General features: G+C 36.9%; 1 protein-coding gene and 1 non-coding gene across 3 annotated transcripts in view; both read right to left on the bottom strand.

Moving 5' to 3' along the window:
• Positions 1–23,178, bottom strand: part of HAUS6 (HAUS augmin like complex subunit 6) — a 46,110-nt gene that overhangs the window by 3,829 nt on the left and 19,103 nt on the right. For both annotated transcript variants that reach the window (XM_037061909.1, XM_037061910.1), the window contains exons 11-15: positions 21,687–21,789; positions 12,880–12,961; positions 5,175–5,241; positions 4,690–4,875; positions 2,532–2,667 (exon numbers count right to left, since the gene is read on the bottom strand). In XM_037061909.1, the coding sequence (XP_036917804.1) occupies positions 2,532–2,667; positions 4,690–4,875; positions 5,175–5,241; positions 12,880–12,961; positions 21,687–21,789 (574 nt within the window). The remainder of the gene's footprint in view (positions 1–2,531; positions 2,668–4,689; positions 4,876–5,174; positions 5,242–12,879; positions 12,962–21,686; positions 21,790–23,178) is intronic.
• On the bottom strand, positions 5,325–5,455 carry LOC118998048 (small Cajal body-specific RNA 8). The gene has a single exon (XR_005068797.1).

Below are 23,178 nucleotides of genomic sequence, written 5' to 3'. Positions count from 1 at the left end.
TTTTGTGAGACTATATTGTAACAACTGTCAATAGGAGCATACATCTAAAAAACTAATCAAAATTAGTCAATATCTCTGTAGCCATTTTAATGTTGAAGATGGAAGAAAATATGCAACATTTTTCACTTACTATGCTTTATTACTTCAAGAAAGGTAAAAACATGCCCTAGCTGGTGTGGATCAGTGGACTGAGTGCCAGCCTGTGAATCAAAGGATTGCCAGTTAGATTCCCAGTCTAGGGCACATGCCTGGGTTGCAAGGCCCAGTCCCTGGTGGGGGGCACATGGGAGGCAACCACACACTGATGTTTCTCTCCCTCTTTTTCTCCCTCCTTCCCTTTTCTAAAATAAATAACTTTAAAAAAATAAAGGTAAAAACACAACTGAAATGCAAAATAAGATTTGTGAAGTGTATGGAGAAGGTGCCTTGACTGATCAGATGTGTCAAAAGTGGTTTGCAAAGTTTCCTGGTACTATTAACATTTTGGCTAAGTAATTCTTTGCTAGAAGTCTGTCTTATGCATTGCAAGATGTTTAGCAACACCCATGGCCTCTACCCACTAGAAACCAATAGCAAGGAATAGCTGACATACTCAAAATATCCAAATCAATAATGTTATTGATGAAAATGAAAAATGTGTCATTTACTTTATGAAAAGAACTAAACAGACTTTTTGGCCAACCCAATAACAAAGCTGTTCCTGAAATGTGCATATACTTTCACACAGCACATACAAATGTATGTATTAAAAAGACATCTGGTCCCAACTGGTGTGGCTCAGTGGGTTGGGTGGCATCCAACCAAAATGTCACCGGTTTGATTCACGGTCAGGGCACAAGCTTGCCTTGAAAGCCAGGTGTCTGGATAGGGGCATACGAGAGGCAAGGCAACCTGATCGGTGTTTCTCTCATGCATGGATGTTTCACTCTCCCTCTCCCTCCCTCCTTCCCTTCTCCTCTCTTTAAAAAAATTAATGAAGAAAATCTTTTTAAAAAAAACCAATATTGCCATGGCTGGTGTGCCTTGGTAGAATGAGCGCCAGCCTGCAAACCAAAGGGTTGCAGGTTCGATTCCCAGTCTAGGATACATGCCTGGGTTACCGGACAGGTCCCCAATAGAGAGCACAAGAGGTAACCACACACTGATGTTTCTCTCCCTCTCTTTCTCCTTTCCTTCCCCTCTTTAAAAATAAATAAATAAATTCTTAAAAAAAAGCACTGGCTGGTCTGGCTCAGTGGATTGAGTGGCAGCCTGAGAACTGAAAGGTTGCCGGTTTGATTCCCAGTCAGTGTATATGCCTGGGTTGTGGGCCAGGTCCCCAGCTGGGGGCATGAGAGAAGCAACTTATTGATATGTCTCTCATACAGCAATGTTTCTCTCCCTCTTGTTCTCTGCCCCTTCTTCTCTCTCTAAAAATAAATAAGTAAGACCTTTTTTTGAAAAAAAGATATTTTGGCCAGGGTTCAGCAAATTTTTTCTGTAGAGGACCAGACAGTAATATTTTATGCTTTGCAAGCCATTAGGCCTGTGGCAACTATTCAACTCTACCATTGTAGCATGAAGGTATGAAAATATCCATAAACAATATGTCGACAAATGAGCAAGGTTATGTTCGCTACAACTTTATTTACAAAAAGACAATGGGCAGGCCACATTTGGTTCGTAGGCTGTCATTTGCCAACCACCATCAGGATGTGGCTAGGTTCCTCCTGAATTAAATCAATTTAAATTTGACTATATCATTTCTAGCAGCAAAACAGAAATTATATTTAATCACTCAGCCAGGATTATATGCCTACCTAAAGACAGTATCAGAACTTTACCTACACAAATTATAGGTTATAAAAAAAAGTACTGAGCATTCTGGCTAGATTAGGAAGGGCAGAAAAGATCTTTGAACACACAGATCTTGGCTGCTGCTGCTGATTGTAAGAAAGATCACAGCCTCTATACCCTACAACTGTTTTTTTTTTTTTAAGATTTTATTTATTTATCTTTAGAGGGGAAGGGAAAGAGAGAAGGAGAGAAACACCAATGTATGGTTCCCTCTCACGGGTCCCCCGCCGGGAACCGGCCCGCAACCCAGGCACACGCCTCAACCGGAACCGAACCGTGACCGTGTGCTTTGTAGGCCTGAGCCCAATCCACCGAGCCACCCCAGCCAGGGCTATACCCTACAACTGTTGATCACAGATCAGATGTAGAGGCAGAGAATTTTTTTTAAGTGATCAACTAAAATATTTTACAGGAAAAAGCCTAGTAAGACAAAAAAACATAATTGTACACTATTAGGGCAAAATAATACTGCTGAAGAGGACTGCCATATAAGTGAGCATGGCCCCATATAATATTTCAATAAAAGTCCCTTATCAAAGGGACTTTGAAACAAATAAAGAGGCTTTGCCACTAAACTTGAAGATATTAAAAAAAAAGTTTAAAAGCAAGCTTCCAGAAGATTTGTCAGACCATGGTTTTAATAATAGTAATGTCTAAGAAAGAAAACAAGTGATAGAAAAGCATCATTAACTTACTCAGCTTTTCTGGAGTTCGGGGAATTTGATTCCTTGTTAAGAATGGGTTAGAAACTAAAGAGTCAATTAGTTCCTCTAATTTTACTTCTTTTCCCGGAGAGGGGTGTGGTGAATCAGATAAAACTGTCCTTGCAACCTGAAACAGGAAAGAAAAAGTAAAGCAAAAATTACTCAGAAATTAAGCCCACTGGTAGAATGCAGCAAAAGCCCGGATAATAACAGAAACCACTTGCCGGTCTGCAGCCTTCCTCTTTGCAGATGACACAAAAGTAAGCTCAACAGTGTATCTCCCAGATACTCACGGACTAAGCACAATCCTTTAAGGTGCAATCAGACACAAACCTGTTTCCTTCCTTATCTTAAATGGATATTCCATCACAAAGTACAGAAAAGTTAAGAATCATTATACTTAGGAAGATTTGGAGTTCTGACTACCAAGTAACCTAAAACTAAACTATATGCCTCACCACTGAGCTTGACAACTCTGTGTCTGCTAAAATGACTAGTTTCAAAGTGATCGGATTCTTAATCATACACCATTTGGACAATAACACTTCTATTAATAAAAAGAATATATTCTGACAACATATTTCTTTGCCAGAAACCTCATTATCAAATACGAATTAGTGAATAAGGCATAGATACACTCTAAAATAAGGAAAATAAAATATAGAACATGAAAATAGCACTTCATATTAATTAAAAGTGAATAAAACAAGGAAAACAAAAAATATGCAAATTAACATATTTGCCCCTAGAAATCCCTAAAAAATCAATTTACAACCATAATCAAATTGATCTGCATTTACCCTCCCCCATGAAAACAGATGGCTTTTTGGAACTCTAACACTAAATATTCCTTGTCACAAACACTATTAAATAAGATTCATTTCACTTTATTTTCAGAGCTTTATGAGATTTTAGGACTCTCCCCTGTCATCCCAGCCTTTTCTACTACTACTATAAATTCTTTAACCAGAAAATGTGCCTTTCCTTCTGTATCGAGAAAGAAAAAAAAAAAAGACTGACCATCCTTTCTTTAATGTAATCAAATAACAAATAATAGAGAAAACAATCTAACTTCAGAGATTTTAAAATATTTAGAGGCCTGTCTGGTGTGGCTCAGTGGATTGAGCACCAGGCCGTGAACCAAACAAAAGGTTGTTGGTTCAATTCCCAGTCAAGGCACATGCCTAAGTTACGGGACAGGTTCCCAGTTGTGGGCATGCAAAAGGCAAATGATCAATATTTCTCTCCCACACTAATGTTTCTCTCCCTTCCCTTCTCTCTAAAAGTAAATAAATAAAATGTTCTAAAACATTTAACAACCATAAAACTGCCCCAATCTCCTCAGGTTACAAATAAGAAAAATGTCTGACATCCAGGTCTGCTATTTGAACAATATTGATTTATTTTGATCCGAATTGAGATAAAGGAGGGAACTCCAATACCTGAAGCAATATGTACTAAATCAGATTTTTCTTTCAGTCTCAGGAATAGAGTAGCTAAGGAACACTGTGGGAGACTAATAAAAATAACATTAGAGAAGGGCTTGAGCATTTAATTTGTGTAAACTGAGTTCTGTAACAGTACTGAGCAGAAGTGGCAGAACATTGTCACTTGCTAATAAAAAGTGGAACAGCATTAGGAAAACCTAGATTAAAACCAATGATGCACTTAATTATCTTTTAAATACTTTAGAAAGCAGGACAAAATTCTTCGCTCAGTGATAATATGATACTGCAATCTTCGTTCTAATATTAAAAAAAAGAGGATGCTCAGCGAAGCAACAGACAATATTCATGGAACATTTTAATAGAGTATAACCACTGGGTATACTTACCCAACAATTGAAATATAATGGTTAACCCCAAAAATATCATACATGCATTATTTTTATACTTTTGGATATTTACAGGATGGAACATGAATTCTAAACCATGGATGTAATCTTAACTGAATAAATTTATATTTCTGGTGAAATAGTTCTACTTTTGGGGAGCACCATTTTTGCTTTAACTATAATTTTGATGATCTGTGACCTCCTTTACCAAATTTCCCCCAGTAAATCAATAATTTTCTGTACTTCCATTTTAATCACAAAGCTATAGAGAAAATAATAAATTTTTCAATATACTTGTTACTATTTTTGTCTAACCTCTTCTGCCAGATGATCTTGTTCTTTTTGGAAAGGATCGACTGTTCTCACAGACAGAGGCTCTCCAAACACACTGCTCTCTGTATTCTTTGCAACAGGTGATGATGGAGCGTCTTCCCCTTCATACTCTGGTGTCTTCTTAGAAATGGATTCATTTTTCTCACTAGATGTTCTTTTCTTCCTGTCCTGAAAAAACAGACATATCATGTTGAAACCTTAATAATCATGTTTTCATTAGAGGTTCTTGAGTTATCATAAATCTATAAAAGTTTATTAACATTACTGTGAAAATATACATTCAGTGATACAATTAAATAATTCCAATATTCCCATTTAGAAGCAGCGGAGAATGTGTGAATAGAAAGTATGCAATGTGCAAATGCTGAGAAATATGAAAACAGAGCTTTAATTGGGGTATCAACAAAAATAAATAATATTTTATCATGTTAGTATGATCATAATTAATGAAAAAAATTTAAATATACCTTTTCAAATACTGTAACACTGTTTCTATCTGATGATGAAACTGGCTGCAACAGGAAAGAAGCAGGACTAAATGGAAAAAAAGTAACAAATCCAAGTTAAAAGTAGGAATGAGTTCCACTCCCTTTATGTATCTGAATATTCTTACAAAAACCTGTCTGCCCCGTATCTGTCCGTTACGATTTCACTCAATTCGTCCCGGTCATCAAAAGGCAGTTTACTATAGGGAGGTATAGTGACAATTAGAGCAGTACTCCAGCCCAATTTGTGTATCAGCCTCCCAAATTATGAATATTTGTCTTACCTGCTTTATACTTTTTAATGTTTTATTGATTATGCTGTTACAGTTGTCCCAATTCTCCCTCCTTCATTCTCCTCCACCCTGCAAACCACCTCCCACATACATCCCCCCTTTAGTTCATATCTATGTGTCATAAGTTCTTTAGCTTCTACATTTCCCATACTATTCTTGCCCTCCCTCTGTCTATTTTCTACCTATTATCTATGCTACTTATTTTCTGTACCTTTTCCCCCTCTTTCCTACTCCCACTCCCCTGTTGCTAACCCCCGATGTGATCTCCACTTCTGTGGTTCTGTTCCTGTTCTAGTTGTTTGCTTACTTTGCTTTTGTTTTAGGTGTGATTGTTAACAACTGTGAGTTTGCTGTCTTTTTACTGTACATGTTTTTTATCTTCTTTTTCTTACGTAAATCCCTTTAACATTTTATATAATAAGAGCTTGGTGATGATGAACTCCTTGAACTTGACCTTATCTGAGAAGCACTTTATCTGCCCTTCCATTCTAAATGAAAGCTTTGCTGGATAGAGCAATCTTGGATGTAGGTCCTTGCCTTTCATGACTTGGAATACTTCTTTCCAGCCCCTTCTTGCTTGTAAGATCTCTTTTTAAAAATCAGCTGACAGTCTGATGGAAACTCCTTTGTAGGTGACTGTCCCCTTATCTTTTGCTGTTTCTATGATTCTCCTTCATTTTAATCTTGGGTGATATAATTATGATGTGCCCTGGTGTGTTCCTCCTTGGGTCCAACTTCTTTGGGACTCTCTGAGCTTCCTGGAAGTCTATTTCCTTTACCAGATTGGAGTTCTCCTTTATTATTTACTCAAATAATTTTTCCACTTGTTGCTCTTCCTCTTCTCCTTCTGGTACCCCTATAATCCGGATGTTGGAACGTTTAAAGATGTCCTGGAGGTTCCTAAGCCTCTCATTTTTGTGAATTCTTGTTTCCTCCTTCTTTTCTGTTTGGTTGTTTCTTTCTTCCTTCTGGTCCACTCCATTGATTTAAGTCTTAGTTTTCTTCCAATCACTATTGGTTCCCTGTATATTTTCCTTCATTTTACTTAGTGTAGCCTTCATTTTTTAATCTAATTTGCAACCAAAATCAACCAATTCTGTGAGCATCCTGATCACCAGTGCTTTGAACTGTGCATCTGATAGGTTGTCTATCTCTTGGTTACTTAGATGTATTGGCTCTGGGGTTTTGATCTGTTCTTCCATTTGGCCATATTTTAGAGGGTCTAGTCATGCCTGTTATGTAGCCAGGGACCGAGCCTTAGGTGTTCAGCAGGGCGGGGCAACCCAGTAGCTGGGTTGTGATGCTGTATTTGGGGTGGGGTTAGAGGGAACAATGGCACTTGCTCTGCTCTCTCTCAGATTTCAGTCCCTTCTGCTGCTTCCCACAAGCAAATTGGGCCCTTCTGGTGCTGGTTCCCAGGTGGGTGGGCCTGTATACATTCTAGGACTCTGTGGGTCTCTCCAACAAACTCTCCTGTGAGGCTTGGAGTCTCTCCCCCCATCTCAACCCCCACAAGTGTTTTCAATTGGTGCTTTTAGGCTTTATTTCCCATCGCTGGGGCTCTGGTTGCACAGTCTGTCTCACTGCCCAATTCTGCATGGTTTATCTGCGTGAGAATGTGTGACCACGGTCAGCCAGCCACCTTGCGTGCCTCACGGGGTCTGCTCATTGCCACCCTGCGCCTGGGATCTGCCAACTGCTACATGCACACCCAGGTCCACCAGCCACTGCTTTTTCCTGCTGCGACCCCTCTCCACAAGCCGCCAACTCCACCCCTCCTACCAGTCTAGATGAATGGTTGTTGGAGTTCTGTACAGTTCAATTTTCTGTCAGTTCTGGTTGGTTTTTTTTGTTTCTAAATTTTTGTTGTCCTTAATTTTGGTTGTGCCAGAAGGCACAGTATGTCTCCCTGTACCTCCATCTTGGCTGGAAATCTTACCTGCTATATATTTTAACTCAACAGCATTTTTTTACAAGGGTTAAATTACCAGATGAACACTTAAAACTTGAGTATGAGGCAAGAACAAATAGAAAATTAAATTAATTAGAATAGCATTATTACAATGTCCTCAGTCTTCAGATCACAGAATTTCATTGTAGCAGAAACTTTCCTTTAACATTCTGTTGGTATTTCATGTCTAAAATCAGTATCTCTTATGCTGAATTTTGCTCTACAGCAAATACATTACACTTACAATAAGGTTATTCAATTTCAGTTTGCTGCATTCTATATATAGTATTCCTTAATCTTAGATTCTCTTACCCCTTAAACGAACATAAAAAACTTATGCACCTTTTCATTATAATTATAAAATAAGTCATTAAATTTCTGAACCTTTAAAGCAATGATAACTTTAACCATTTATCTTCATTTTGAAAAAACATTTCAAATTCAATCATGGACTGGGTTTGCTTGTGGTCAAAAGTTCTTCTATTCAAGGTTAAATGAAAGATAGAATTACCAGAGATCACTTTTCAACATCAACCAAGTCACTGTTTTACTTTCTGTTCATAGCCAGAAGTATAAAAACAGCTTTCCAAATATTTTGTAAAACAGCATATATGCTTTTTTCAAATATGCCCTTCTTGGGATTATCTACCTTCCAAACAATTAAAAATCACTGAAATTGCTCAAGCTTCAGCTTCACCTCAACAGGATATAATTTAGATAGCAAAAGCAAAAAAACTATCTAATGCAATTTTACCTTAACTTAAAAAAACAACTCAACATTAAAATGATCAAAAGTCCTGTGAAACAGAGCCAGCAATGTATGCACCAAGGCAACTAAGATGCCATCACAAGAGGGTCAGGCTCCTTGAAGAAAAGACTACATCTTTACAAAGGCTATTCTCAGGAGCCAACACAGTACCTGGTACTTTGGTAGTGCAATACATATGTGCAAATGATTGACAGACTGACTAATCATCGGTGAATAAATGTCATTTGAGGATGAGGGTCTACAAATGCCATCAAATTTTTCTATTTCAATCATTCGTGCAGAGTCTCATAACAGAGAAAAATGGAAATATATTCTGTATCTTCTCTATCATTTCTGAATTGATAACATGCAATTAACCCTTATATCTCAATTTAACACATCGTTAAAGCAGTCCTGGCTCAGTACTTACTCTCTATCTACTTGCCATGCTAAAACTGTGGCCCATGAAAGTCTAGCACTGTAACAGATCAAAAGGGTGTTGCAACAGCATGGATGGAACTGGAGAGCATTATGCTAAGTGAGATAAGCCAGGCAGTTGAGGGACAAATACCATATGATCTCACCTTTAACTGGAACCTAATCAACAAAAGAAAAAGCAAACAAAATGTAACCAGAGTCATTGAAATTAAGAACAATCTAACAAGAGCCAGAAGGGATGCAGGAGGGGACACAGGAGGGGACAGAGAGGGAAGGGTTTTCAGGAACTACTATAAAGGACACATGGACAAAACCAAGGGGGAGGGTGGAAGCAAGGGAGGGAGGTGGGTCTGGCTGGGGTGGGGAGCAGTGGTGGTGGGGTAAATGCAGACAACTATAATTGAACAACACTAAAATAATTTAAACTTTAAAAAAAAGGGGGGGTGTTGATCCCATTATAGGAATTTATCCTAAGGAAAGAGCACTTCCAAAAGGGAAAAAAAATGTGGCATGCTTTTTATAGTAGTAAAAATTTTTGAGAATGTAAGTCTAAAAATAATAAAATGTTACAAAGCCATTATAAGGGAAAATTGGTAATATAATGTTAAATAAACATACATAAGTGCTATAAAAAACCCTATATTTATGCTAAAATTTTGTGCTTTAGAATATAAGGCCATATGCATGCTTTGATTAGAACTAAATTTATGACTATAAGAAAGCCTAAAAAGAGAACTTAAAATAACCTGATGAGTGATTTCTTAGAAATTTTAGCTACTACATTTTCATTTTCATTTGCTCTCATTATAATATCTATAAAAAAGACAGAAATAATAAATAGAATTCTAAAAAGAGAAAGCTATAATATTGGAATTCATAGAATTCAAGTTCCTTGAGTTTTTTTTAATCCTCACCTGAAGACATTTTTCCACTGCTTTTAGCAAAAGAGGAAGGGAAGGGGGAGAGAGAGAGAGAAACACCAATGTGAGAAACATCAATCAGCTGCCTCCCTGCCTCCCATGTTTGCCCCAACTGAGGACTGAACCCACAACCTTTGGGTCTACAAGATAACACTCCAAACCAATTTGAGCCACACTAGCCAGAGTGTAGAATTCAATTTCTAAGACTAAGGATGTTTAGTTGACAGTCATGCAAGATCGCACTGCCCTAACCTAAACAACAAAACAAACAAGCAAGAAAAATATAACCAAAGACGCTGAAATAGAGAACAGGCTGACAGGGACCAGAGGGGGGAGGGGAGGGAATTCCAGGGGAAAAAGGGAAGGGTTCACAGGAACCAGTATGAAGGACACATGGAAAAAACTAAAGGGGGTAGAAATGGGAGGGAGGTGGGAAGGGCTGGGGTGGTGGGCTGGGATGGAAGTAAAAGACAGAAAACTGTACTTAAACAAAAATTAAATAAATAAAAAAATTTTTAAAGAGAAGCAGTAAAGAAGAAACTGTAGAGGTTAGAAGAATTGCACCACCACCACTAGAAATATCATAAAACCCTCCCTTCCAAAAACCAGGGCAAAGAAAGTTAGTGTCCACAGTGTACACCAAAGGCATCATCAGTCACTGAATTCTGGTTTTAAGTATGGTGAAGCCTCCAACAAATCACTGAATAAAACCAGCCATGAGATTTAAGGAGAACACTATATTTTAGTACCTGTGAATGACAACTCCATGAGAAAGTGCTAATAACACTCTTATTCTAAAAACTACATTCATTTCAGATTTTTAATTGAACAGTGGTATTGATCATATCCACATCTGAATTTCCCAATTAAGTACATTGATATCGATATGATACCAATAAAATATTTAGTATAATAATAAAAAAGGTATTACTTTAACGACAGTCTACCCACATTAAACATTACACTAATTAAATGTTTTATTACAAAATACCATTTACAGTAAAGAATTCTGAGGAACAAGTGTATTTCCACATCCCAATAACAATACTGTCTTCTGCTATCAAGTAGTAATATTCTTTTATATCCCATTAAGCATTTATCCCTCATCACCAAATGCCTTCCCCTACCTCCTTTCAAAATCCCAATCTATAATTAAAATATCTAAAGATAACTAGAAGATCCAGGCACTTGAAAGAGGACAAATGTGGAAATCAAAATACAATTTCTTTTTCCCATATTAAGAGAATTGATTTGATTTGGATTAAAGGAGGGGTGAGGAGGCTGTGTCTGGCTCCTGTACAGTTCTGATAGTACATCTTAGTACAAAATTCTACTTTGGAAAGAATCCTGAGGTTCAATAGAGTTCATAAATAAAATCTGACTTATGAACTACTCAACTAATTACATCAACCTTTAATTCAGCAAGAGACTTCAATCAAAATATTTAATGTGCTCTCCCATGGGAAGATAAACCAAAAACATGATTAAAATTGGGAAGCACCAACTCCCCCCCAACTAGCATGCTTTAAAAACAATTGTAATAAGGGGGTAAAATGCACAAGTCCAACAAGTTTACTGTTTCTTCAATAAAAGGTCTTCACAGAGAATTTCATTATGTTTCTATGTACTCAAACTCAACATCCCACCCAGGCCTAAAAATAAAAATATAATTCTTCCACAGGTAGTCCTGATCTCCTGTGAACCAGAATATTACTGCAGAAGAAACTACCAACAGTTCAATGTCACATACAGTAGTACCCCCCATCTTATCCACGGGGGATGTAAAGACCCCCAGTGGATGCCTAAAACTACAGATAGACCGGAACCCTGTACATACTATGTTTACATACAAGGTATATTTTATATATATATATACATATATATACACATATATATACATACATATATATACACATATATATACATACATATATATATATATCTTTTCACTTAGAGAAAGCACATGACAACGTTCACATATCCGAATTGCCAGTATCACTACTACTCTTACACTTGGGGCCATTATTAAGTGAAATAAGGGCCATTTGAATACAAGAACTGTGATACCACAACAGTTGCTCTGATATCCGAGACAGCTACTAATGGCTGAGTAGCATACACAACACGGATACACTGGATGAACAGCCAATTCACATCCCAGGCGAGACCAAGCAGAACAACTCTAGATTTCATCTCACTACTCAAAATGGCAAGTGATTTTAAATTATGATTTATTTACTTCTGGAATTTTCCATTTGATATTTTTGGAACATGACTGCAGGTAACTGAAACTACCAGTAAGGGGGAACTACTATATAAGTCTGACCCTTGTTATGGTGTTTCAATTTACTAAGAGTAAATTGTATAATTTAAAGTATAATAAAGAGGGCTTCAATTCATTTGGAATTTAGAATTTCCTTTTAAAATTTTCCTAAGAATTGTTGTTTCCATATCTGTGTCTCACTAATGGAGCAATATGGACTGAAAGACACCTATTTAGAGCAAAGAGTAATCAGAAAAAAAAATATGTTCAATATATCTGTATTTGATTGCTACTTAATAATGCTTGATTTTGATAAAAAACAACTATATTCCCTAAGTGGGTTACATATATTTAGCTCAAAGATTTTTGCTTATATATTCCAGAATCAGTTTCAAGAGCCAAAATGGGATAACAGAGAAAACAGGCAATAAAGAAAGTAAGAATACTTCTGAAGAAAGTTATAACAAATTAAATAGGTTCCATTTTTTCACATGTTAAATTTTAGGCTTTGATTGAATCAGGCTTTTGTTTTTTATAAAGAATGGAACTCTTTTTATCAAATAGCAAGTAAAAACCCCAATATATAATACAGATAAAAGAGCAAGCTGCTCAGTTTGACGTGGGAAAGGATGCACTGCCACTAGGCTGAATTAGGTTCAGTCCACAGCACCAGAGGACACTGCAGAATACAGGCCGAAATCTTACCAAGCAGATAATCTCAAAGGTCCCTACTTTTGGATTTAGTCAATAGCTACAAGTGGTTTCAAATAAACTTATAGACACAAAAAGACAAAAATCCCCAAACTTCTCTTGGAAGATTTCCATATGTTTTCTTCAAAAATTAGATGATTCCCATAAATTCCAACATTTTGACATAGAAAAGAAGGGGGAAAGAAGTCCATGTATCAGAAATGTTGGCTCTCATGAAAATGTAGATGTGCAGTGGAAAAATACTGTCTGACTCAGAGAAGAAAATTATGGACTATTCCACAGTAGAAAAGCATGGAAACTGGCTAAAGATGGGACTAAAAACAATAAAGAAAAAAATCAGTATGAAAATCCGTTTTGTTTTACCTGTTGGTTAAATCATATACAGTTTCCAATTCATTACTGGTTCTTCTGCAATCATTTTCCTGGTTTTGCTGCTTAGGTGTATCTAAAGGAATAAAAAAATTAATTACTCTTTAATTATGTTTTTATATTCTAATATTCAGGGATCTCTTGAAACTATACAACTTCTAAACGGTAGAAAACACAAAAATAAAAATAATATGAATGTTAAAAGGAAAATACAATTATTCAATTGTTAAGTATAAAGTGATAGGTTGGATAGTAACCAAGAATATCTATTAATAGCCTTTCTTAAAAGATTGATAGGTCATCCTGTTTCCAAATGGGACAGTCCATATTTCTCCAGCATTACATAGCCATGCTTCATGTTTAAGTACACAGATCATACAATTACCATATAAACGAACAAAACCAAAAAGATAATAGTTCTTGGCGTATTCCAGCCCAATATCTATGACATTAGTCAGCCCAGGTACTTATTCTTCAACATATCATTGAAGAACTATGTGGCACTACTGTATTAACAATGGAAGAAAGATGCAGACCTGCCTACGAGGAGTTAGTGTAGGAAAAACTACTGGTGACACCCTGGCTGGTGTGGTTCAGTGGGATGAGCACCAGCCTGCGAGTCAAAGGGTCACCAGTTCAATTCCCAGTCAGGGCACGTGCCTGGGTTGCAGGCCAAGTCCCCAGTAGTGGGTGTGTGAGAGACAACCACACACTGATGTTTCTCTCCCCCTTTTTCTCCCTCCTTTCCCCTTTCTCTATAAATAAATAAAATGTAAAAAAAAAGAAAAGACTATTGCTGAGTACATAATTGTGGTATTTTGCTATAGTATCATGACATTGTTATATACAGAATGCAATGAGGCAGAAAAGCATCTGACCCAGACTAGGGAAACATGAAGAAGGCATGCAAATATTAAGAGAATAAGAAACAAGTCTGGTTATGCAGGAGCATGCAGTAACATCTAGGGTAAGCATGGTATGAAATGAAACTGATGAGGAAAGCCATTGCTAGGTTACATAGGGTAATATTCCAGGGGCTCCTCTTCTTTTCAACATGTGAGCTTCTGAAAGACCATTGATACATGTGTCCAAAGTATTACTATATAAGAAGCCAATGTATACTATATAAAGTTTTCCTTTTAATCCATCATAATGGTATGCTGCCTTATAACATTTTGAGTACTATGCTTTTGTTGCTACTAATTATGATGGAATTACTGAGATTTATAAAATATTCCAACAAATACAAATACATCACAAACTTAGTAGACAATTATAAACCAAAATGATTATGCACCAACTATAAACACCATCTGATGGTGGTAGGAACAGTTGGCACACATTTGTTCTGGTACGTAAGAAAGTACATAGGGTAGAAGTTGCTAAGTAAAAAGGCATCCAGAGCTTTTTACTTTCTTTTTTCCTGAAAAGTAACAGGTGATAGGAGGGTGAATACATGGACATTTATTTTACTTAGAGATGAAAAGGATCATATTTACACAACAGAAAGACCACTGAGAGCCACTGGAGGCAGAGTAGTGCTAGTCAGAACACGATTATAGGCAACAAATGACAAAAAGTAACCTACAGCCCTTAAGATGTGAGATAGCAAAGGAGGGGACAGACAAAATAGGGCATTGAGGGGGGAAAACAAAACTGAACTCACCACTACAGGGCAAACCAAGATGAAGTAGATACTGACTTCCACCATAAATACACTACAACTGCTAAATAAAATATAAGGGGGGAAAAAGGAATGTCCTAAAGAAAAACAAAAATCATCATATGCCGGAACCAAAGACAGAAAGCATGATCAGCACGGTAAGCTCACACTGAGAAACGAAGGCTCCATGAGGCAGGCTCCAGGGACTGACCAGCGGAGACCTAACGCCTACTTGGTAACAAGAAACATCATCTCAGGTCACTCAGGCTGGGTGGGATCTGAGAGTGTCATAAGGCAGCACACTGTAAAGGCGGCCCAGCCCCTAAAAAGGGGATTATAAAAATCCTGCCAACTGGAACAGGGCAATATCAGAGAAGCTTGCTGTCTATCTGGAGTCCCGCAAGAGTGGAAGAGGGAAGAAGGAATGGAAAGAAAAAGGAAGGAAGTTTAAAACCTAGCCTACTCAAAAGGAGGTGTGACATCCAAATACACTGGATACTTGTAGGAATCCCAAACCAAAGGAATTAATTGGTCTAGGTCAAAGAAAACATGTGGAACCCTGTAGAGACCCTTCTACAATTCAGGTCCCAATGACTCCTCCAGAGGTGGGGAGACCCACTGATATTGAGATAATAATAGAAAGAAAACCACCATGAATATTAGCAGGCAGAAAATACAGGAGCAAAAGAACCTGAAACACAGAGATTACAAAAATTGACAAGGATAAAATCAGTACTTTTTAAATTTTTATGTACTGATTTGAGAGAGAAGAGGAAGAGAGAGAGAATAACAGAGAAACATCGATTTGTTGTTCCACATATTAATGCATCAATTGGTTGATTTCCTGTATGTGCCCTGACCAGACATTAAACCCTCAACCTCAGTGTATCAGGACACTGCTCTAATCAACTGAGCTACCTGAGCAGGGCATAATCAGTATTAAATGATCAGGGAAAAAAAGGAGTCATTATACAATACATTGACACCATGAAACACAGGCAGTTTTGGCAAAAAAAAAAAAAAAAGCAAATGGAAAGTACATTCATGAAAATTAAATACTAAATGGACAGACCAAAAAGAAAATTAAACTTGACTAAAGCAACACCTCAACTACTGAACCATAAGGGAAATCCAAAATACCCATAATGCAACGCAGTTACAAAGAGGTTACATTAAGATATATGAAGGACAGACTTCTGGCCAAGATGGAGGCATACATAGGCACACTATGCCTCCTTGCACAACCATAAGAAGGACAACAACAAATTTAAAAACAAAACAACCAGAACTGAAAGAAAATCAAACTGTATGGAAGTCCTACAACCAAGGAGCTAAAGAATAAACATCTATCCAGCCCAGTAGGAGGGGCTGAGACAGGCAACTGAGCAGAGAGGACTCCTTGCAAGGCAGCGGGCTGGCAGACCAGGGAGTCCCACGTTTGAGTGTGGATAAACTGGGAGAAACAACTGGGGAGCAAGACAGACCATGCAACCCAGGGTTCCACCACAAAGAAATAAAGCCTCAAAACCTCTCACTGAAAAAAGCAGTGAGGGTTGAGGCGGCAGGAGAATTTCACAGCCTCACAGGAGTTCATTGGAGAGACCCACAGGGTCCCAGATCATACACAAACCTACCCACCTGGGAATCAGCACCAAAAGGTCCCAATTTGCTAGTGGGTAGCAGCAGGAGTGACTGAAAGCCGGCAGAGAGCTGAGCAAGCAGCACTGTTCTGCCTTGGACCCCTCCTCCACATAAGCCACAACACAGCCAGGTGGACTGTCCCACCCTGGTAAATACCTAAGGCCCCTCACTACATAACAGGTGCACCGAGGCCAAAAGATGGCCCAAATGAAAGAACACATCAAAGCTCCCCCCCAAAAATAATAATACAACTAAGTGATCAAGAGATAGCCAACTTATCTGATGCACAGTTCCAAACACTGGAAATCAGGATGCTCACAGAATTGGTTGAGAATGGTTTCAAAATAGAAGAAGAAATAAAGGCTATGAAAAGTGAAATAGAGGAAAATATACAGGGGACCAAGAGTGACAAGAAGGAAACAAGGACTAAAATCAATGATTTAGACCAGAAGGAAGAAATAAACATTCAGGCAGAACAGAATGAAGAAACAAGAATTCAAAAATATAAGAGGCTTAGGAATCTCCATGACAACTTTAAACATTCCAACATCCGAATCATAGGGGTGTCAGAAGAAGAGGAAGAGCTCATCATAATTACATTACCCAAGATTAAAGATAAGAAGAGAATCTGAAAAGCAGCAAGAGAAAAGGAGACAGTTACCTACAAAGGAGTTTCCAGAAGACTATCAGCTGATTTCTCAAAAGAAACCCTGCAGTAAACAAGAGGCTGGAAAGAAATATTCAAAGTCATGAAAAGCAAGGACCTACATCCAAGATTGCTCTATCCAGCAAAGCTATTATTTAGAATGGAAGGGCAGATAAAGTGCTTCCAGATAAGGTCAAGTAAAGGAGTTCATCATCACCAAAACCTCATTATACAAAATGTTAATGGACCTTATCTAAGAAGATAAAAAATACAAACAGTAAAATGACAACAAACTCACAACTGTTAACAACCAAACCTAAAACAAAAACAAAAACAAACTAAGCAACCAACTAGAACAGGAACAGAATCACAGAAACGGAGATCACATAAAGGGTTATCGGTGAGGGAATGTGAGTGGGAGAGAGGAGGAAAAGGTACGGGGAATAAATAGCATAAATGGTAGGTAGAAAATGGACAGGGGAAGGTTAAAAATAGTATAGGAAATGGAGAAGCCAAAGAACTTATATGTACAACCCATGGACATGTACTGAAGGGGGGTAATGTGAGTGGTAGGTGGTATGCAGAGAGAAAGGGAATAAGTGGGGGGGGGGATGGGACAACTGTAATAGCATAATCAATAAAATATACTTTAAAAAAAGATATATGAAGGACAGAATTAGAAGTCCCGGCAATAGGACTTACAAAAGGAAAGGGTCAAAAGAATGAAAGGAACAACATTAGAACAATATTATCGAGTAAGTTTTCAAAACTAAAGATATGAGCCCTCACATTAAATAAGTACACACAAGTCCCAAACAGGCAAAATACAAATCTATATTTAGACACATCTCAATGAACCTGCATAAGACAAAAATAAAGTCTTAAGTCTTTGATGTATAAAGCCATACATCAAAAATTAACTACCTATATATATAAATCAATGGCAATTAGACCAAGACAAAATGCCTCAGAAACAACAGAAGGCAGAAAGCAATGAGATCATATCATCAAAGTCCTAAGGAAAAATAACTACCTAAAATCCTATATCCATTCCAACTCTCATTCAGAAGTAAGTGAAAATAAAAGACATCTTCCAAAAAAGACTAAGAAATTTTAATTTTAGGCCCTGGCCAAGTAGCTCAGTTGGTTTAAGTGTCATCCCAATATGCCAAGGTTGAGAGTTCGATCTCTGGTCAGGGCACATATTAAGAATCAACCATGAACACATAAATAAGTGGAACAGCAAAACAATGTTCCCCTCTCTCTCTAAAAATCAATAAATAAAAAATATTTTTAAAAAAGAAAAACAAAAAGATTTTACTATTTAGGGTCCTCCCCTAAAAGTAAAAGACATATTTCTAGATATACTTCTCAAGAAAAAAGTAGAACAAAAGAAGTAATATGGATTAAGAAAAAAAAAACCTTAGTAAAATGTTGGTAAATCTAAACATGCAATGATTGTTAAAAACAATAATTGTTAAAAATTTCTATCAATGTCTTATAAAAAAAAGAGTAGGGGCATTATTCTAGAATAAAAGTTAGGTAGACAAAAACACCCAAATGGAATGAGGGACCCCTCCCTGGATCCTGGTTCAAAAATAAACATGTATGAAGGACATTCTGGAGATAAGAAAAATATTATTCATCAACTTTAGAATGGCAGAACAATACTGTGTATTGTTAGATCCCTACATAAAGTAAAATTATTTTTATAAACATACATCAGAATAGACTAAGATTCAGGATAGTGGTTACCTCTGCAAATTCAAGAAGAACAGGGTCCAGGAAAGGCAGATAACCCAAGGGTTAACAACATTTGTATGTTTTTGTTTTTCTACAGCAAATATTAAACAGACCAAAAAAGTCCATATGGTTTTTTCCATAAAGTAAAAGACACATTTTTCATTTTCACCAATAACTTTATCGATTTAGATATTTTGAGTATGTCGGCTATCACTTGTATGGTAGAAAATTGATTGTTCTCAATTAATGTCTCAATTTGATCTCTATCTACTTCAACTGGCCTACCCAACCATGGAGCATTGTCCATCGAGAAATCTCCAGCACCACACTTCACAAACCACTTCTAACATGTTCAGTCAGTCACAGTACCTTCTCCATACACTGCACAAACCTTTTTTGCATTTCAGTTGCCTTTTTACCTTTCTTTAAAAAATAAGCATAATGTGTCAAAAATATTGCATGTTTTCTTCCACCTTCAATATTAAAATGGCTACACAAAAGTTCACCAATTTTGGTAAGTTTTTGTTTTTGTTTTTGTTTTAAGTATATACAGGGTATTAAAGTCTGAGTTCAAGTGGCTTAGATGGGTCTTTCTTTTTTTTTTAAGACTTTATTTATTTATTTTTAGAGAGAGAGAGGGAGGGAAACATCAGTGTGTAGTTGCCTCTCACGTGGCCCCCACTGGGGACCTGGGTCCACAACCCAGGCATGTGCCCTGACTGGGAATCAAACTGGCGACCCTTTGGTTTGCAGCCAGGGCTCAATCCACTGAGCTACACCAGCCAGAGTGGTAAGTTCTTTTTAAATGCACATAGATATAACACAGTCATGATATAATCTAACAAAATTGTTTTGAATGAAGTTAAAGACAACTAAGCACTACTAGAGCTATCCTATGGAAAAATAACAAACTTTTTGGCCAATCCAATATTACAAAGATTGGTCAAAAGAGTATTCAGTATGCAGGTATTTATATTATTCCCTGTACTTTTAAAAATATGCCGAAATGTAATTTTAAAAAACAATTTAAAAGAAAATTACTCCAAGTAAGAAGTAACATATAAAGTGTAAGAGGGAGCAAAAAGTTGTTTCTCTACAAAAAGTATAAAAATAATGTTAAGGTCCCCCAGCTTAGGGAAATAAAAGGAATCCCAAGAGTCAAACGTCCAATGTTGGAGGAGAGGGTTACTGCCAAAGAACTTACCTGAACACCTCTAAGAAGTCCAACTGACTTCTTAAGCAGACACAAATATGCCCTCTGAATGGACAAGAGGACCATTTCATGGTTCACAGGGCCTAAATTAAGTTGGACAAGAGTACGAAAGGCCCTTACCAAGCTAAAGTGAGAACACAGTACCAACCAAATATGCCAAAAGCTTTCAAAATAAATCTATCATCAAAAGCAATCTTCTACTTAAGGTCTTTTTCCTTCATCAAACAATGCAGTGAAAATGTTCTACTTCTCTGCTAGCATCTACTCTTAGCCTTGCTCTGTGGTCTACGATCTTTCCCCACCAGAGTCCTCCCCACATATACCTATTTCAGTTGTGTTCATCCTTTTCTTCCTAAGTCCTACCATGACTTCTGGCCTGCCTGAACTCAAATATGACCTACACTGTCCCATCTTGGATGTATTATTCCTACATTTTGTATTCACTTATTCCAATGCCTATCCATATTACATTTACCAAACCTAGTAATTTCTTTTACACATTACTGGGCAACTGGGGAAACTGAATATAAAGTGTATATTATACAGAAAGTAATTTTTAAGTGTCATAATGGTTAGACAGCTGAGGAAACTTAAAAGATATAGAATTATAGTTAATATTTTAGGTGTGATATCAGTATGATAGTCACATAGAGAAATTTTTAAGGGAAAGCATGCTGAAAAACTAATAGAGTGGGGCATTTCAATGTCTAGAATATAGTTGGTTGGGCAAAAATACAACTATATACCTTTAAAGCAAATAGAACAAACATTAAATGTTCAAAAAGGTCATAAGTATTCAGGTAATTACTGTACCATTCTTTCACATTATAATTTCTGGTCCTCTACAAAAAAAATTTGTAAATGAATGTTTAAGTATTTTATTTATTTATTTTTTAGAGAGAGAAGAGAAGGAGAGAGGGAGAGAAATATCAATGTGTGGTTGCCTCCTGCATACCCCATACTGGGGACCTGGCCTGCAAACCAGACATGTGCCCTGACTAGGAATCAACCAGCACCCTTTGGTTCATACCCCATGCTCAATCTACTGAGCTACACCAGCCAGAGCTAAATGAATGTTTATAGCAGTATTGCTCATAATAGCCAAATGGTGAAACAACCCAAACTTCTATCGAAGAAAAAACTGATAAAGAAAATATGGTTTGGTCATACAATAGAATGTACTCAAAAAAGTAATGAAATATTGATACATACTACAACCTTGATGAACCCTGAAAACATTGTGCATGCCTGACCAGGTGGCTCAGCTGGTTGGAGCATCATCCCATGCACCAAAAGGTTGTAGGTTCGATCCCCAGTCAGGACACATACCTAGGTTGTGGGTTCAATCCTAGGTCCAGATGCATATAGGAGCCAACTGATCGATGTTTTTCTCTCACATCAATGTCTGTGTGCATCTCTCTTTCCCTTCCTCTCTCCCTAAAATCAATAAAACACATCCTCTGGTGAGGATTAAAAAATAACAAGAACAACACTGTGCAAAGTGGAAAACTACACAAGTGAGAGAAGGCAAACACAAAAAGCCTCATACTATATGACTCCATTTACACAACATACCCAAAATAAGCAAATGCATAGAGACATGAAGTACATTAGTGGTTGTCAGAACTGGAAGAGGTGGAAATGGGAGGTGTGACCTTTAATGGATATGGGGTTTCTTTTAAGGTAATAAAAATATTCTAGAACTGGACAGTGGTGATGGTTGCACAACTTTGTGAATTTAGAATATGCCACTGAAATGTACACTTTACAATAGTGAAATGATGTGCATTTCACCACAATAAAAAATAACTGGGGGAAAAAAGAATGTAATGGGACAGTTACCATAGTGAGAAACATTGATGAGAGGGAGTTTAAAAGAGAAAAAAATAACCAACCTGGAAGTGAAGCAGGGTACTGCAAAAGAATACTTCCTGCATAGTCTTCTTCTGAGGCAGGATCAAACGAAAGAGGAGACATAGGTGGTAAAAGATCCACAGCCTTCAAACAGAGAATGCAAAGTTTTAAAATATACATATTTTACTCACTACCACATAACAATACTAAATTAATCTATGAATGGATGATTCCAACAAAGAGAATTATGGTGCATATAAATTATCCTATAATTATTTTTAAAACAAGGAATACAGTATTAGGAACAAGAGAACTACTTTGTCCTTCAGCTATATCTCAAACATAATAGTACCTAACATAAAGAGGAATATCTCGCTTTTTACATGTATTTAGAATTACAGAAACTAAACAGCTGAACTTTAGGCTCAAATGCAAAGATGACAAACACACAGCATTTCTATGTCATTACTAACATGATATATCAAGAGACTGCCCTATATTAAACTAATCTCCCAAAAGCAAGTCAATCCCAGAAAAGAAAAGGCTAAAGGAGTTCATCACCACCAACCAAACAGTATTACAACAAATGTTAAAGGGACTTCTTTAACAAGAAGAAAAAGAAGAAAAAATTAAAAATGTGAGTAATAAAATGGCAATAACTACATACCTATCAATAATTACTTTAAAATGGAAAAAGGATTAAATGCTCCAATCAAAAGATACAGGGCAGTTAAATGGGTAAAAAAAAAAAAGACCCTTACATATGCTGCCTACAAGAGACTCACTTCAGATGGAAAGACTCACAGACTGAAAGCAAAGGGATGAAAATAAAGGGAAATATTTTCATACTTCATGAAAAGAGAAACAAAAAAAAGCTGGGGTAGCAATACAGACAAAACAGACTTTAAAACAAAGGCTATACCAAAAGAAAAGAAGGACCCAGCAACTCTACTTTCTTTGTCCAAAGAAACCCAAAACTCAAATTCAAAAAAGCATACGCATCCATATATTCAATGCAGCATTTACAATAGCTAAGATATGGAAACAACCTAAATGTCCATCAGTAGATGAACAGTTAAAGAAATGGTGCATATATACAATGGAATATAACTCAGCTTATAAAGGAATGAAATCTTGCCATCTGCAACAACATGGAGAGACCTAGAGGGTATTGTGCTAAGTGAAAGAGGTCATATAGAGAAAGACAAATGCCATTAATTTCACTTACATGTGGAATATGAAAAACAAAATAAACAAAACAAAAACAGAGAACATTTTGATAATTACCAGGTGGGAAGGGGTTGGGGAATGGGTAAACAAGGAAAAGAAATTAAGTACAATTTGGCAGTTACACATTTTGATTTATTCACACCAGACAGCTATTGTTGTGTTGGCTGTGGTCATTTTTTTATATGACAGTCTAAGGGAAAAGAGGTCATTGCCCCTGAGTAAACAATCAGGTATTTGCATGTTTTAAAAGTTCTTGTGGCACACCAGCTGAAAATCACTGGCACAGAAATATAGTCAATAATA

Source organism: Sturnira hondurensis, unplaced genomic scaffold (assembly GCF_014824575.4).
Source record: "Sturnira hondurensis isolate 20B ecotype Veracruz unplaced genomic scaffold, ASM1482457v3 Scaffold0013559, whole genome shotgun sequence".
Classification (NCBI taxonomy): domain Eukaryota; kingdom Metazoa; phylum Chordata; class Mammalia; order Chiroptera; family Phyllostomidae; genus Sturnira; species Sturnira hondurensis.
This window is presented reverse-complemented; position numbering and strand designations above follow the sequence as displayed.